At 41.8% G+C, this 14442-nt stretch overlaps 1 protein-coding gene across 1 annotated transcript in view; it reads right to left on the bottom strand.

Annotated features, from left to right (window-relative positions):
- Positions 1 to 1279: 1279 nt before the first annotated feature.
- Positions 1280 to 14442, bottom strand: part of LOC120018139 (protein C-ets-1-like) — a 31607-nt gene continuing 18444 nt past the window's right edge. The window contains exons 5-8 of the mRNA XM_038961153.1: positions 13711 to 13956; positions 12068 to 12328; positions 5041 to 5159; positions 1280 to 4612 (exon numbers count right to left, since the gene is read on the bottom strand). Of these exons, the coding sequence (XP_038817081.1) occupies positions 4397 to 4612; positions 5041 to 5159; positions 12068 to 12328; positions 13711 to 13956 (842 nt within the window). The 3' untranslated portion in view covers positions 1280 to 4396. The remainder of the gene's footprint in view (positions 4613 to 5040; positions 5160 to 12067; positions 12329 to 13710; positions 13957 to 14442) is intronic.

Here is a 14442-nt window from a genome sequence, read left to right as displayed (position 1 = left end):
ACGGAAAGTTTTAGTCATGTTGCATCCAAGTCCCAGTAAAAATAATAAACTTTATTTTGTTAAGGAGTCTGAGACTATAGTTTTAACACTTCCTACAAATATTCTATCAATGTCTGATTCAATGTTCTCCTGTTCTAACCTAAACGTATTCACTACAGCTTATTTGAACCAAGAACATATTGCACGCTATGATGCACTAGACAATCGTTCTAAATATGGTATGGATTTCAAGGACTAGCCTATGTCCTGATGTGAAATCTCAAACCAAGCCAATATACAGTATCATCCCAGTAAAGGAAAATAAAATATTTAATCTTTATGCCAATAACTTTAGTTTGCTACAGACCATTGCGGGATAAAGACACTAGTCTGTATTGGGACTGGTCCTTGGCATTTTGCCCTATGTGCTGTTCTAGAGGAGCCAGACAGCTGTGCTGTGCTGGCCAGGGCAGTGGCTGGGGAGCGGTCACGACATCTATGTTTTTTAAAAATCTATAGTGGAATTACTAGGACCTTAGGGCTACAAACACATGAATGGGCCCAGCGTGCCTGTTTCTGCTTTGACGTCACCCATCGCCGTGGAAGTGTCACTCTTGTTAGCCAGGTACACACCAGCGACATCCCAGCATGCCTTTCAGAGGGGACCTGGATCTGCCACCAGGCCCAAACTGGGTTCTGAGGCCGAGAGACCAATACATACTGTTGATCTGCACATTGTAGATGTATTTGGGTAGCCCAATTCAGATGTTTTTTCTACTAATTGGTCTTTTGACCAATCAGATCAGCTCTGAAAAAGATTTGATTTGAAAATATCTGATTTTATTGGTCAAAAGACCAATTAGTGGGAAAAATATCAGAATTGGGCTGCCTTACACCGTCTTAGTGTTATCATGATTGAGTGAGATACTGACTTGCTCAGGCAGGTTTTGGATGTGAGTTATTTATATGCAATGTGTGACGTGAATAGGCCTAGATGTGTTCATCCAGTACATGCGCAGGTGGTTATTAACATGAGTACGAAGAAATCTTTTGAGGATAATGTGTAGGTACTTCTATTATGTTTACAAAAAGATAGACTAACTGACTAACCTTTCTTTTGGCATGTAGTCAAGGCCAGGAAGCCAAGTAAGACTGCAATCTGCGAATCTGCTTTCTTTAATAGATATTTAACTTGTTTCCAATGTACTGTAAGTAACAGTATAGATGTAATGTTTCAAAAGCCGTTGTTGCTCTGGTAATATTAGAAGAAATAATCACACAATACACACAAAGTATGAAATACTTGTTCACATATATTTTTTTATAACGTATTTTTTTTAAAGTACATTAAGAAATAGAAGCAACAGTTTATAAAACTTTCCAGCAGAAATCAATGATGGGCCAGCATCAGCCTTTTTCTTTAACAGACAGGTCTATTCTCTATATCGAAAGAAAATCGCTACATTTTTTTCCTGTGCTACCTTTATTTCCCATGAAAGCACCAGCTGTCTGCGTCTTTTTCTTTTATAAAATATAAATTATTGAAAAATATTCAAATGTTTGTGAACTAAATACATAAAAAATGATCTCATTAACAAAAATACAGAAACACTATAAAATATACAAAAAAAACAACACCATCCATAACAAAAAAGGTTTCCTAATGAGATATGCTAATATCGCAAGGTATCTGTGTATTTATGTATTTAGTCCATTTAGAAAGATCTGTGCAATACTTGTGTCTACAACTTAACGTATATGACATTTACTGAAACAAACTTGACTTGAAGTCCAAACAGACTTTCCATTTAAACAAAGATATTATATTCTGATTTACTCAAAATGGTGACTGGCTAGTAGCTGGAAGGCATCATCAACAACAAGTTAAGCATATATTTAAATATATGAACAGTTGCCCTAACGTAAAACATTTTTTGGAGGAAAAAAATCTGAACAGTAATAATCAAACAGTGATGTGAATCCTGGAAATGTAGCGTGCAAAATGAACCACAGAGATTGGGTGGATTGATTTGTTCAAGAGAATTCAATCTTCTCTACACAAGATTACGTGTGTGTGTGTGTGTGTGTGTGTGTGTGTGTGTGTGTGTGTGTGTGTGTGTGTGTGTGTGTGTGTGTGTGTGTGTGTGTGTGTGTGTGGTGTGTGGTCTGTGTGCGTGTGCGTGTGTGTTTGTGCTGACTGACACTAGAAAAACCAACCCTGTGGTCAGTTGCCCAACAAAAAAGTAACTAATATGGACAGAAATCCCTTTCCTATAATCTCAAGAGGGAACTACAGTCAGTCCAGCCAAATATCTTCGCTGAGTCCTAACACTGAGTGCTTTCCAACAAATCAATAGATCAAAGCAGAAACAACACTTTGAATGTGAGGGAATAACAGTCCCTGTCCTTCAAGATGGTGGACATACCCAAAGCCCTATCTATCGCCCAGACCTCACATGGGTTTGGTTATTATTCCTGCTTTGTCTCTTGCTTATTTGTTTAATCTGGATCTTAATAAAGCATTATGAAATACAATCTGTACAAATAAACATTTCAAAACCTATTTTCATCAGAATGGGTAACATTCAGCCACTGTAAACAATAACATTTGTATTTTAAGATGATATTTCTTGACTTTGGCTTTTCCCATAAGACCTGCGTATAGTCATGTTCCCACTGACGACATTACTCAAAACCCAACCAGCACAGCTACTGTGGCTCTTGAGCAAGCTGCACAAGTACATACAGTATTCAGGGCATGTCATTTAATTGATCCTTTCCATATACTGAATTGGGTGTTCTTATGTGTTAGAAATAGAAAAGCATGTACAAAGCATGGTAAGAAAAGAGCATATAATGCCACATCTCTCCCAGTAGTCCTTTAGCCCAACTCTTTATGGTAGTCCTGTTTCCTGTCGATCTCTCCCTCCTCATTGGTGAAATGGAGCATCCATACAAACACTTCAGTTAACAAAAGACTCCAAGCTGTACAACAGCACAAGCATTAATCTCATCCTCATACCATAATGATGATCATTCTCTTTCAGCCACTACTGATTAACTTCACAACTCCACGGTTCCCTCCCAAAACTACCCAGTCCTCCTCTCATCTCTCTCTTTTTCAAACAGTCATCCAAAGTTTACACTCCTTGCTTTGAACCCTTCTCTTTTCACCCTACTACCATCATGCACCTTGATATACCTTACCTAGCTATGGCAGCTTCCCTTCATTCAGAGAACACCACGTAACACACACAAATACAGTACACTCTACATTCCTAAGCTTTCTCTTTTGACTACAAAAACCATCCCTCGTACATGGCTCGCAATTCAATTTGTCAGCAACAGGTCCCTCCCTCTCTGCTCTCTTCTAAAGCAATGCTAAAATGGGGGTTTGGAAACCACTCAATGTACAGATTGTGATGGGCACGTTTGACTCTTTCATGTCCAAATACTTTCAAAACTCACCACAGAAAGGGTGTCTAAGGATTTTTATTACTGGTGGTAAGACAGTAAATTTCTATAGTGAAGCGGCAAATGTGCAGAGCTGAAAGCGTCAGTTTTAAAGCAACGGTTACTTTCAGGTGTCTATCAACCATTCTTGGTATGAGTAAGTAACTCTCCACCCAACTATGAAAATGAGTAAAAAGGCCAGTGTCTAGTGTCATCTGATAGTCATATCAGCATGTTTCAGTTATTGGGCTTTCACAGAGAGGAGACAGGACTAACTTAACATTAAATGGTGCAACGTTTGGTTTCATAATACCTTCATAAAAAAAATATTTAAAAAAAACGGGGGAATCCTGGTCGGACTGAGACTAAACAGTACACCAGGAGTTGAATCTCAACGATAATACTGACACAAACATTATGCTTCTGAAACAATAGTAACAAAAACAACACTTTTTTGGTCCAAGCTGAGAAATCTACCCATGCCTATTGTGTTTGGAGTGTGGCAGAGAAACAGTGATCTATTTCCACTACTTTCCATTTTATATTTGGCAACAGATTTCATAGCAGGAACTCTCCATTCATGTCCTTCCCTATAATGAATATTTCACTGTCTCTTGGCCCCCTTCCTCAATGTCAGTTTCTTGTGCTACTTAGGCTAAATGGCCACTCTATTCTAACTGATAGCTTTCCATGTGCCTTGAGCTACTAAGTAATACCAGTATATACATATAGCTACCATACACACTATCTCAAATGCAACATATTATCAATTTTCACGTTTGGCATGTGCTTCCTTTTTGAACGTCATCTGACAACAGCTCAAAATGATACAAACCACAGTTTAGGTTTGGTCCCAAAATGGGCGCCCTCTTTTACCGGACGGCATCAATCTCTGAGCCCTAGTCTCCTCGGCTCCTTTACTCCCCTATTCTTCTACTATTACTGTTCTCTCATCCCTCTGTTTTCACTCGTCCACATCAGGCTTGACGTCCAGCATGGCGTGGAGCTCCTCGGGGGTGTATCCCAGCAGGCTTTTTAAGTCACAGACAAAGCGGTAGACGTAGCGCTTCCCTGATGTCTTGTGGATGATGTTCTTGTCGTAGTAGTAGCGCAGGCCTCGGCTCAGCTTTTCGTAGTTCATCTTGGGCTTGTTTTTCCTCTTCCCCCACCTCCGAGCCACCTGAGTCACAGAGGGAAAAGGCACCCTGTTACACCATGTATCAACCTTGAGACGGAGCTCTGCACTAACCTCACATTAAAACATGATTGTGTACATGTCTTCTCTTGACATGGATCAATATTTAATGTAGCTAAATGTACCTGATACCGCTAAGGTTTCTCTGAGTCTAAGTAAGGCAAATAACACTGTTGTTGGCGTCACATTAAAAAGACATCAAGCTCAATATCCAGGCTGCATCACATCCGGCCGTGATTGGGAATCACATAGGGCGGCGCACAATTGGCCCAGCGTCGTCCAGGTTTGGCTGGGGTAGACCGCCATTGTAAATAAGATTTTTTTCTTAACTGACTTGCCTAGTTAAATAAAGTTTAAATAAAAACTGTTTAGGGCCCCGATGCCATGTGAGGTCAGTTGAGGTGACCTCTCACCTCGTCAGGGTCGGACAGCTTGAACTCCCAGCCGTCTCCCGTCCAGCTGATGAAGGACTGACAGGACTTGTCCGTCAGAAGCTCCAGCAGAAACTGCCACAGCTGGATGGGGCCGCTGCCTGCAGAGCAGAACCAGGAAAAGGGAGAGAGAGGAGAACAAGGTTAGAACACTGAGAGGAGCCTTTTCGTATAATACAGATGAGTATTACTGAACATGACATCATCAGCCGCATGTAAACACAGCATATCTGTGACTGACTGTTCTCCTCATGCTTCTCATTAACTACTTGACTTGGGGTCATTCATCTCCTACTATAAAAATACAAATATTGCACTCAGAATCAGACATGTACAAGGCACGATAGTGGAGAGAAAACAGTGTTTTCACAGACAAGGGTCCCATTCATCATGAATCCCTTTGTCTACACTTTGCCCTCTGCAGTATGTGGAGCTGGGCTTCACAGCATGTTTTTGTCTATCTGTATGAATTTCATGGCAATGAAATCACAGTGTTTAAAATAAGAGGGGGTCTTCATATGAGGCCTTGGCTGTGTGTGTGTGTGTGTGTGTGTGTGTGTGTGTGTGTGTGTGTGTGTGTGTGTGTGTGTGTGTGTGTGTGTGTGTGTGTGTGTGTGTGTGTGTGTGTGTGTGTGTGTGTGTGTGTGTGTACAGTGCCTTGCGAAAGTATTCACCCCCTTGGCATTTTTCCTATTTTGTTGCCTTACAACCTGTAATTAAAATATATTTTTGTGGGGTTTGTATCATTTGATTTACACAACATGCCTACCACTTTGAAGATGCAAAATATTTTTTATTGTGAAACAAACAAGAAATAAGACAAAAAAACTGAAAACTTGAGTGTGCATAACTATTCACCCCCCCAAAGTCAATACTTTGTAGAGCCACCTTTTGCAGCAATTACAGCTGCAAGTCTCTTGGGATATGTCTCTATAAGCTTGGCACATCTAACCACTGGGATTTTTGCCTATTCTTCAAGGCAAAACTGGTCCAGTTGGATGGGTTCCTGCTGGTGTACAGCAATCTTTAAGTCACACCGCAGATTCTCAATTGGATTGAGGTCTGGGCTTCGACTAGGCCATTCCAAGACATTTAAATGTTTCAATTTAAACCACTCGAGTGTTGCTTTAGAAGTATGCTTAGGGTCATTGTCCTGCTGGAAGGTGAACCTCCGTCCCAGTCTCAAATCTCTGGAAGACTGAAACAGGTTTCCCTCAAGACTTTTCCTGTATTTAGCGCCATCCATCAGTACTTAAATTCTGACCAGTTTCCCAGTCCCTGCTGATGAAACATATCCCCACGTCATGATGCTTCCACCACCATGCTTCACTGTGGAGATGGTGTTCTCGGGGTGATGAGAGGTGTTGGGTTTGTGCCAGACATAGCGTTTCCTTGATGGACAAAAAGCTCAATTTTAGTCTCATCTGACCAGAGTACCTTCTTCCATATGTTTGTGGAGTCTCCCATATGTCTTTTGGCGAACACAAAACGTGTTTGCTTATTTTTTTCTTTAAGCAATGGCTTTTTTTCTGGCCACTCTTCCGTAAAAGCCCAGCTCTGTGGAGTGTACGGCTTGAAGTGGTCCTATGGACAGATACTCCAATCTCCGCTGTGGAGCTTTGCAGCTCCTTCAGGTTTATCTTTGGTCTCTTTGTTGCCTCTCTGATTAATGTCCTCCTTGCCTGGTCCGTGAGTTTTGGTGGGCGGCCCTCTCTTGGCATGTTTGTTGTGGTGCCATATTCTTTAAAAAAATGTATAATGGATTTAATGGTGCTCCGTGGGATGTTCAAAGTTTTGGATATTTTATTAGAACCCAACCCTGATATATACTTCTCCACAACTTTGTCCCTGACCTGTTTGGAGAGCTCCTTGGTCTTCATGGTGCCGCTTGCTTAGTGGTGTTGCAGACTCTGGGGCCTTTCAGAACAGGTGTATATATAGTGAGATCATGTGACAGATCATGTGACACTTAGATTTCACACAGGTGGACTTCATTTAACTAACTATGTGACTTCTGAAGGTAATTGGTTGCAACAGATCTTATTTAGGGGCTTCATAGCAAAGGGGGTGAATACATATGCACCCACCACTTTTCCGTGTTGATTATTTTTATTTTTTCACAAGTAATTTTTTTAATTTCACTTCACCAATTTGGACTATTTTGTGTATGTCCATTACATGAAATCCAAATAAAAATCAATTTATATTACAGGTTGTAATGCAACAAAATAGGAAAAACGCCAAGAGGGGTGAATACTTTGCAAGGCATTGTATGTGTGTGTGTAGTGTAAACTCCCAGAGATCAGCCATTAGAAACATTACATTTAATCTAATTTGTAAACAAATGTCGCTTGATTTTCTGTTATTTTCAGGTCTGTACTAATAATGCAATGTACCGTAAAAGCAATTGAATGCATTTACCTACAATTTGATTGACATTTTTTACATATATTTGTAGATTAAACAAATGGACCAAATGTGACGACCTGAACTTACAATCGTGTTGAAAAGAAAAATAAATCGTAGCAGGGGAGAAAAACGTTTGGTTTGTGCTGCGCTCCATTATCTTCTGTATTCTTTGATCTTGTGGTTTTCTGTACAGACAAAAAAAACGACCTAGTTCAAATCACACCTGGCTATGCAGCGCCTACTTAGCAAAGCTGTAGCAGAGCGGAGCTGTTACCTCCCAGACATGCCTCATAAAATCACCCTCATACAACACACACCAAAGCTTTCAGATAAATTGAAGTGTGGGTTGAACACCTGAAAGCAAAATAAGTTGTGTTCAATCCAAGGCTTCTACTCGCTTCCCTCAGTTATGAACATGAATGCAAAGACACAATACCCACATTTCATAAAATAATAACCAGCTATATTCAACTGACTACTGTACAGTAGCTCTCCTCCAGATGAAGGCACATTCCAAAAAGCCTGCTACTGTAACCGTGGGCCCACATAAGGGTGATACAACAGTGCCCCTTTCCAGCCCCCTCAAGCTCTCTCACACGAGAATGTTTGGCGACCCTAAAATGTTTTCCCAAAAATATGTTAAATGCCCCCATGCACAATGGGTCTCATTGAAAAAGCATATACTGTGGAGAAAGGGTGGGGGGGGATTGCATTCATAGTACTGTTTAGGATCTGCCTTTAGGCTTTACAGATGAGACTGTAGCCTATGCAGGGTGGACAGAGAGATGGAAAGAGAGGGAGAGAGAGAGAGGGAGAGAGGGAGAGAGAGAGAGAGAGAGAGAGAGAGAGAGAGAGAGAGAGAGAGAGAGAGAGAGAGAGAGAGAGAGAGAGAGAGAGAGAGAGCTGTAGTTGGCCCCAAGGCACAGTGACTGACTGCCTGCTGCATCCCCAGAGGTGACAGAAGTGTGATTGGAGATGAGAAACACAGTCAACCTCAGAGAGAGCTGACGACTGACTGGGCCTCACTAATCTCACACCTTCTTTATCACACCAGCTCATCACTGTGTGTGACAGGGAACCGTGTGTGTGCCTGTCAGTGCACAGCTACTGGGAAAGGAAGCCAAAACACACGTTTTCCTCAAAAGCTATTTGAGATATTACATAAATGTTTTACTCTTTTCTGGGGAGATTCTCTCTGTTTTTCACATAGTAATAAAATGCATTTGTTGTTTGGGGGCCAAATGGGGGTTGATCTTTCTCTTGGCTGCAGGACAGCATACAGGGTAATAACAGTTAATAACAATGGTTGTTGCCAGCTAGACACTTCATATCTGAAGCATATTGAAGTATTTTTACCACTTATGTTCATTTTCTTCTATTTAGTTCTACATGACTCTAAAAGCTCTGATAAAGTATTCTGACTAAAATGAAAATATTGGAACATGGATTAGCCTCTGAACATGAGTCTATGGTAGTTGTATAACTAATGCTACATCATTAAACACATACAGTAGGGAAGTGAATTACTTTGCAGAAATGCATGAATGTTGACATGCAGAAAATAGCCTAAATATGTAGGATCTTAATTTGAGCCAATTTGCTACAGCAGGAAAATAATCCTGCAGCAACAGGAAATGTGAATTATTATGTGGATTATAATTAATGGACATTTTTGTAAGGGTTGATACATTTTTCGCAAGGGAAAATCAATTCTGAAATGTCAAAGTGGCAATTACAAACTTCAGAAGACTTTTTAAACCATTGCAGGAAAGTTCTCCTGCAACAGGTTGGATCAAATTAAGATTCTACATCTGTACCACTAGCTGGCATTATATTACGAATGCATACTGTAGCCATGTAAAAGCCTTCAATTAGGGCATGCCAATTTTTTATATCTGTCTTTCATTTTATCTTAAATGTCTAATGTACATCTAATGTACGTCTCTGTAGGTATGCAATTATGATCCAAAGATGAATGCATGAATTAAGAAATTGACATAATTGATTAGTACAGACAACTTTGCAGATTACAAATTACCATGAGATGCCAATTGTAGGCAATGAGTAATGCAATCTGAAGTAAACATTGTCAGTGACGAACACTGTATGTTCTGGTATTTCCCCTCTCCTCTACTAGCAACCTTGTGACTGCAATTTAACACAGAGGGGAGAAAGTCCCCAAAGACTAGATAGAGAATTGGAGACATTGTAACTAGTGTGTCTAGTGCATTAAAGCTATTGAGAGATAATTTCCCCTTAAATTGCTTCTCTGTCTCCATAGATGTATAGAGTGCATTTCGAAAGTATTCAGACCCGTTGACTTTTCCCACATTTTGTTACGTTACAGCCTTATTCAAAAATGTATAAAATAAAAAAAATCCTCACAATCTACACACAATACCTCGTAATGACAAAGCTAAATCAAGTTTTACATTTTTTGTGGAAATATCACATTTACATAAGTATTCAGACCTTTAACTCAGTACTTTGTTGAAGCACCTTTGGCGATGATTACAACCTCGAGTCGCCTTGGGTATGACGCTACAAGCTTGTTACACCTGTATTTGGTCTGTCCCAATCTTCTCTGAAGATCCTGGGGAGTGTCGCTGCACAGCTATTTTCAGGTCTCTCCAGAGATGTTCGATCAGGTTCAAGTCCACGCTCTGGCTGGGCCACTCAAGGTAATTCAGAGACTTGTCCCGAAGCCACTCCTGCGTTGTCTTGGCTGTGTGCTTAGGGTCGTTGTCCTGTCGGAAGGTGTACCTTCGCACCAGTCTGAGGTCTTGAGCGCTCTGGAGCAGGTTTTCATCAAGGATCTCTCTGTACTTTGCTCAGTTCATCTTTCTCTCGATCCTGACTGGTCTCCCAGTCCCTGCTGCTGAAAAACATCCCCACAGCATGATGCTGCCACCACAATGCTTCACTGTATGGATGGTGCCAGGTTTACTCCAGACGTGACGCTTGGCATTCAAGCAAAATAATTCAGTCATGGTTTCATCAGACCCGAGAATCTTGTTTCTCATGGTCTGAGAGTTTTTAGGTGCCTTTTGGCAAACTCTAATGTGCCTTTTACTGAGGAGTGGCTTTCCGTCTGGCCACTACCATAAAGGCCTGATTGGTGGAATGCTGCAGAGATGGTTGTCCTTCTGAAAGGTTCTCCCATCTACACAGAGGAACTCTGGAGTTCTGTCAGAGTGACCATCGGGTTCTTGGTCACCTCCCTGACCAAGGCTCTTCTCCCCGATTGCTCAGTTTGACTGGGTGGCCAGCTCTAGGAAGAGTCTTGGTGGTTCCAACTTCTTCCATTTAGGAATGATTGGAAGTCACTGTGTTCTTGGAGACCTTCAATGCTGCAGAAATGTTGTGGTACCCTTCCCCAGATCTGTGCCTCAACAAAATCCTGTATCGGAGCTCTACGCACAATTCCTTCGACCTCATGGCTTGGTTTTTGCTCTGACATGCACTGTCAACAAAAAATGTCAAATCAATTGAATTTACCACAGGTAGACTCCAATCAAGTTGTAGAAGCATCTCAAGGATGATCAATGGAAACAGGATGCACCTGAGTCTCATAGCAAAGGGTCTGAATACTTATGTAAATACGTATTCATTTATTTTTGCAAATAAATTCTAAAAAACTGTTTTCACTTTGTCATTGTGGGGTATTGTGTGTAGATTGATGGGGGAAAAATATTTAATCCATTTTAGAATAAGGCTGTAACGTAACAAAATGTGGAAAAAATCAAGGGGTCTGAATACTTTCGAATGCACCGTATATACTTGTGCTTAATGTTGAAACATTAAGAATTCAACTCTCTTACGGACAAAACACATGATCATGTGAAATCATGTGATTTTCCACAATCATGTAGTTTTTCTGTAATGGCTATAGGTCCCAAAATGTAAAATGGTGAATAGGGATTTAAGTAGATTTTTTTTTTTACTTTTTCACTACGTTTTTACAAAACAAACTGAAAACCTTGCCATAAAAAGAATACGAAAATAGAATGTGCCAGACCTTGGATCTTTTTTTAAACTTCTAAGATGTGTTTCTTTGTGTTTGAATAGAAGATAGAGTAGCTTTTTCATCAGGCACTGTAGGTAGAAAGGGGCCTTAACAGATGAACAGATATATCTACTCTAGTTTTAAGTGCAGGTATTGTTTTGTGTTTGCACCCAGGTTGCCAAGACGACCTGGAAAATAGGTTGAGATGCGGCCACAGATAAAACGGTGCAGATGAGAAAGTCAGAGGTGCAAGACGAGGCGAGATGGAGAGAAGAGGCTGAGAGCAAATGTCTTGGTTTCCTGTGAGTGCATGACTCTGGAGCTGCAGTGCCGCAGGCTGTTATAGAGGTGTGTATATAAACGCTCTCAGCCAGAAGCTGTGCTGCCAGTTACAGAGACCCAATTACACTGAGGTACACCTACAGTATGTACATCTGCTGCAACTGCCTGGCAAACATGTAACATAGGGCTCCTTTGAGTGGCATAAAAACGCCTGTAAGAAGTAAGAAGGATGAACGTTTGGCCATATTTATTGTAGTTGATCGCACATTTTCCAAACTGTAACCTGTATTTTCTTCATTCATTTCGACTAACCTGTGTATCCTGCCAGTGCTGCGGCGGGGATGACAGGTTTGTCCTTGCTGAGGTCTGAGCGCTCCCTGACGTAGTCCTTGAAGGTTCCCTTGGGCTTGTGTCCATGCAGGGTGCTGGGGTAGTCCTCAGAGTCGAAGCTGTCATACGATGGGACGCGCTGCAGACTGCTGAAGGAGGACTGGCTGCTCCAGGACTGGGTCAGACGGTCACAGCTTTCAAAGCTCTCGTTGCTCTCAAACGAGTCCTGGCCTCCCAGCTTACCTGAGAGACAGAGAGGGAGAGAGCAGAATCTGTTCGTTTTATTGCCTCATAGTGTGAGAGGGAATGAAAATAGAATTATCTGAAAGTAAATAGTTTAGAGCAGTGACATTACGATTTGACAGAGGACAATATTTATGGCAGGAATACACATTAGACATTGGCAGTAAATTACACTCTCACTGAGCTTCTTTGTTCTGTATAACGTAATGGAATGGTCCTGGTCCCTTCATTTCACACTCAGTTTAGCATGTGCAACTGCTATTTGGTTTTGTCTAATTGGAAGAAGATCAATGCAAATTGCCTTGCTATTTCTGTCCTCGGGAAAGATAAAAGGAGCATTTCAACTGAGAGCTATTAAAGAATGAAAGATAATCCAGTGCCTCGACTGATACTGAAATCTTCAATTGCACAAATTGAAGCCACATGTGGTTTTCGGTGGTGCCACAAATACTTTCCCACATTTAGAAAGCACAATGCGCTGCCAAAAACCCTGGGATTTATTATGTACGAGGCCTGGACATACCTTGGAGGCGAATGCCCAGTCAGTCCACTGGACGGGCCTGTGTACTGTAAACTCCCTGACACCCCTTATTAATTTGTTAAACCGGGGGATTTGAGAAGAAAATCCTCGCTTTATTGGTATCAATGTAAACCACGCTGTTAATTCTTCTCCAAACTATCAGTAGGAAATCAAACAGTGGTGCATGTGGCAGGTAAACAGAACGATTCATGAGAAACAAAAACCACGCTCTGACACTGTTTGTCACTCTCTGTCACTCTCTGTCCTTGCTGAGAACCACCTCAAGGTTGAGATGTAAAAAACAGAGATGAGAAATTTGAGAGAAAAAAAATGTGGTTGTTCTTGAAGGTTACCTCGTTTGGGCTGTTTTACATGAAAGCTATAGGGACAGAGCGCTAACACACCGTGTGGCTTTGTTCTCTTCTCACTCTGACATAAACAATTGACTTATTATCTCCTCGAGGCGGGTTTGCTTGAACCACAAGCCAGCCTTAGGGCCTCCTTTCTTCTATCGTGGTACATCCAGTGATGTGGCAGGGCAAGATTGGAGGGCGTCAGCGAAATCACACGCACACAGTGATGTTCACAAACCCAACCCAATTAGCTAGACCTCAAGACTCACACAAGGAGTTACAGTCAACACCGTGGAATGACTTATCATAGATTCATAATGTATGGACTGAATCAGAGTCTCAGTCTTATGCACAACTAAGACATGGACTATAGGCCTAATCACGTAATGGCCCCAAGTTACCCAAGTTAACTTGTTCCTCTTTGAGATAGGGCATCTAATACACAGCAGCTGTAACAGCCACACTTCACAAAATCTTGATTTCCAACCATTTCCAACCAGACCCCTCACCTCTGCTGATGCGGCCCACACACATGTTGTCGGGGGAGACCACCTCCTGCTTGACTGAGAAGTAGTCCCCCTGCAGTGTGTTGAGGGGCATGTCCCTGAGGATGACGTTTGGGTATTCGCTCTCGTACTTGAGTGACAGCAGGTCCTCGGAGCTGATTGGGTGAAGGGTCTGGTAGGACTCTGTGATGAAGCCCGGCTCTGAGTATTCAGAGGGAGGAACGCACTGGGCATGCTCAATGCCATAGCCTGGAGAAACACAGGAGAAGGAGGAGGAGAAGGAGGGAGGGAGAGAGATGGGAAGAGAGTGATAGATAGAGACAGAGAGGGAGGTGCAGAGAGAGAAGGAGGGGGCGGGAGAGAGTGAGAGATAGAGAGAGAGGGAGGTGGAGAGAGAGAAGGAGGGGGTGGGAGAGAGCGCGAGAGAGAGAGAGAGAGAGACAGAGAGAGAGACAGAGAGAGAGAGACAGAGAGAGAGAGACAGAGAGAGAGAGAGAGAGAGAGAGAGAGAGAGAGAGAGAGAGAGAGAGAGAGAGAGAGAGAGAGAGAGAGAGAGAGAGAGAGAGAGAGAGAGAGAGAGAGAGAGAGAGAGAGAGAGAGAGAGAGAGAGAGAGAGAGAGAGAGAGAGAGAGACAGAGACAGAGACAGAAATGGAGAGCTCAGTGTAACTGCAACAGCAAAAAATTACTGGACCTACTGTGCTGAGTCATATCCCCATTCTTTATGTATAGACAT

Source organism: Salvelinus namaycush, chromosome 23, assembly GCF_016432855.1.
Source record: "Salvelinus namaycush isolate Seneca chromosome 23, SaNama_1.0, whole genome shotgun sequence".
Classification (NCBI taxonomy): Eukaryota; Metazoa; Chordata; class Actinopteri; order Salmoniformes; family Salmonidae; genus Salvelinus; species Salvelinus namaycush.
Note: the sequence above shows the minus strand (reverse complement) of the source record. Positions and strands in the feature narration are given on the sequence as shown.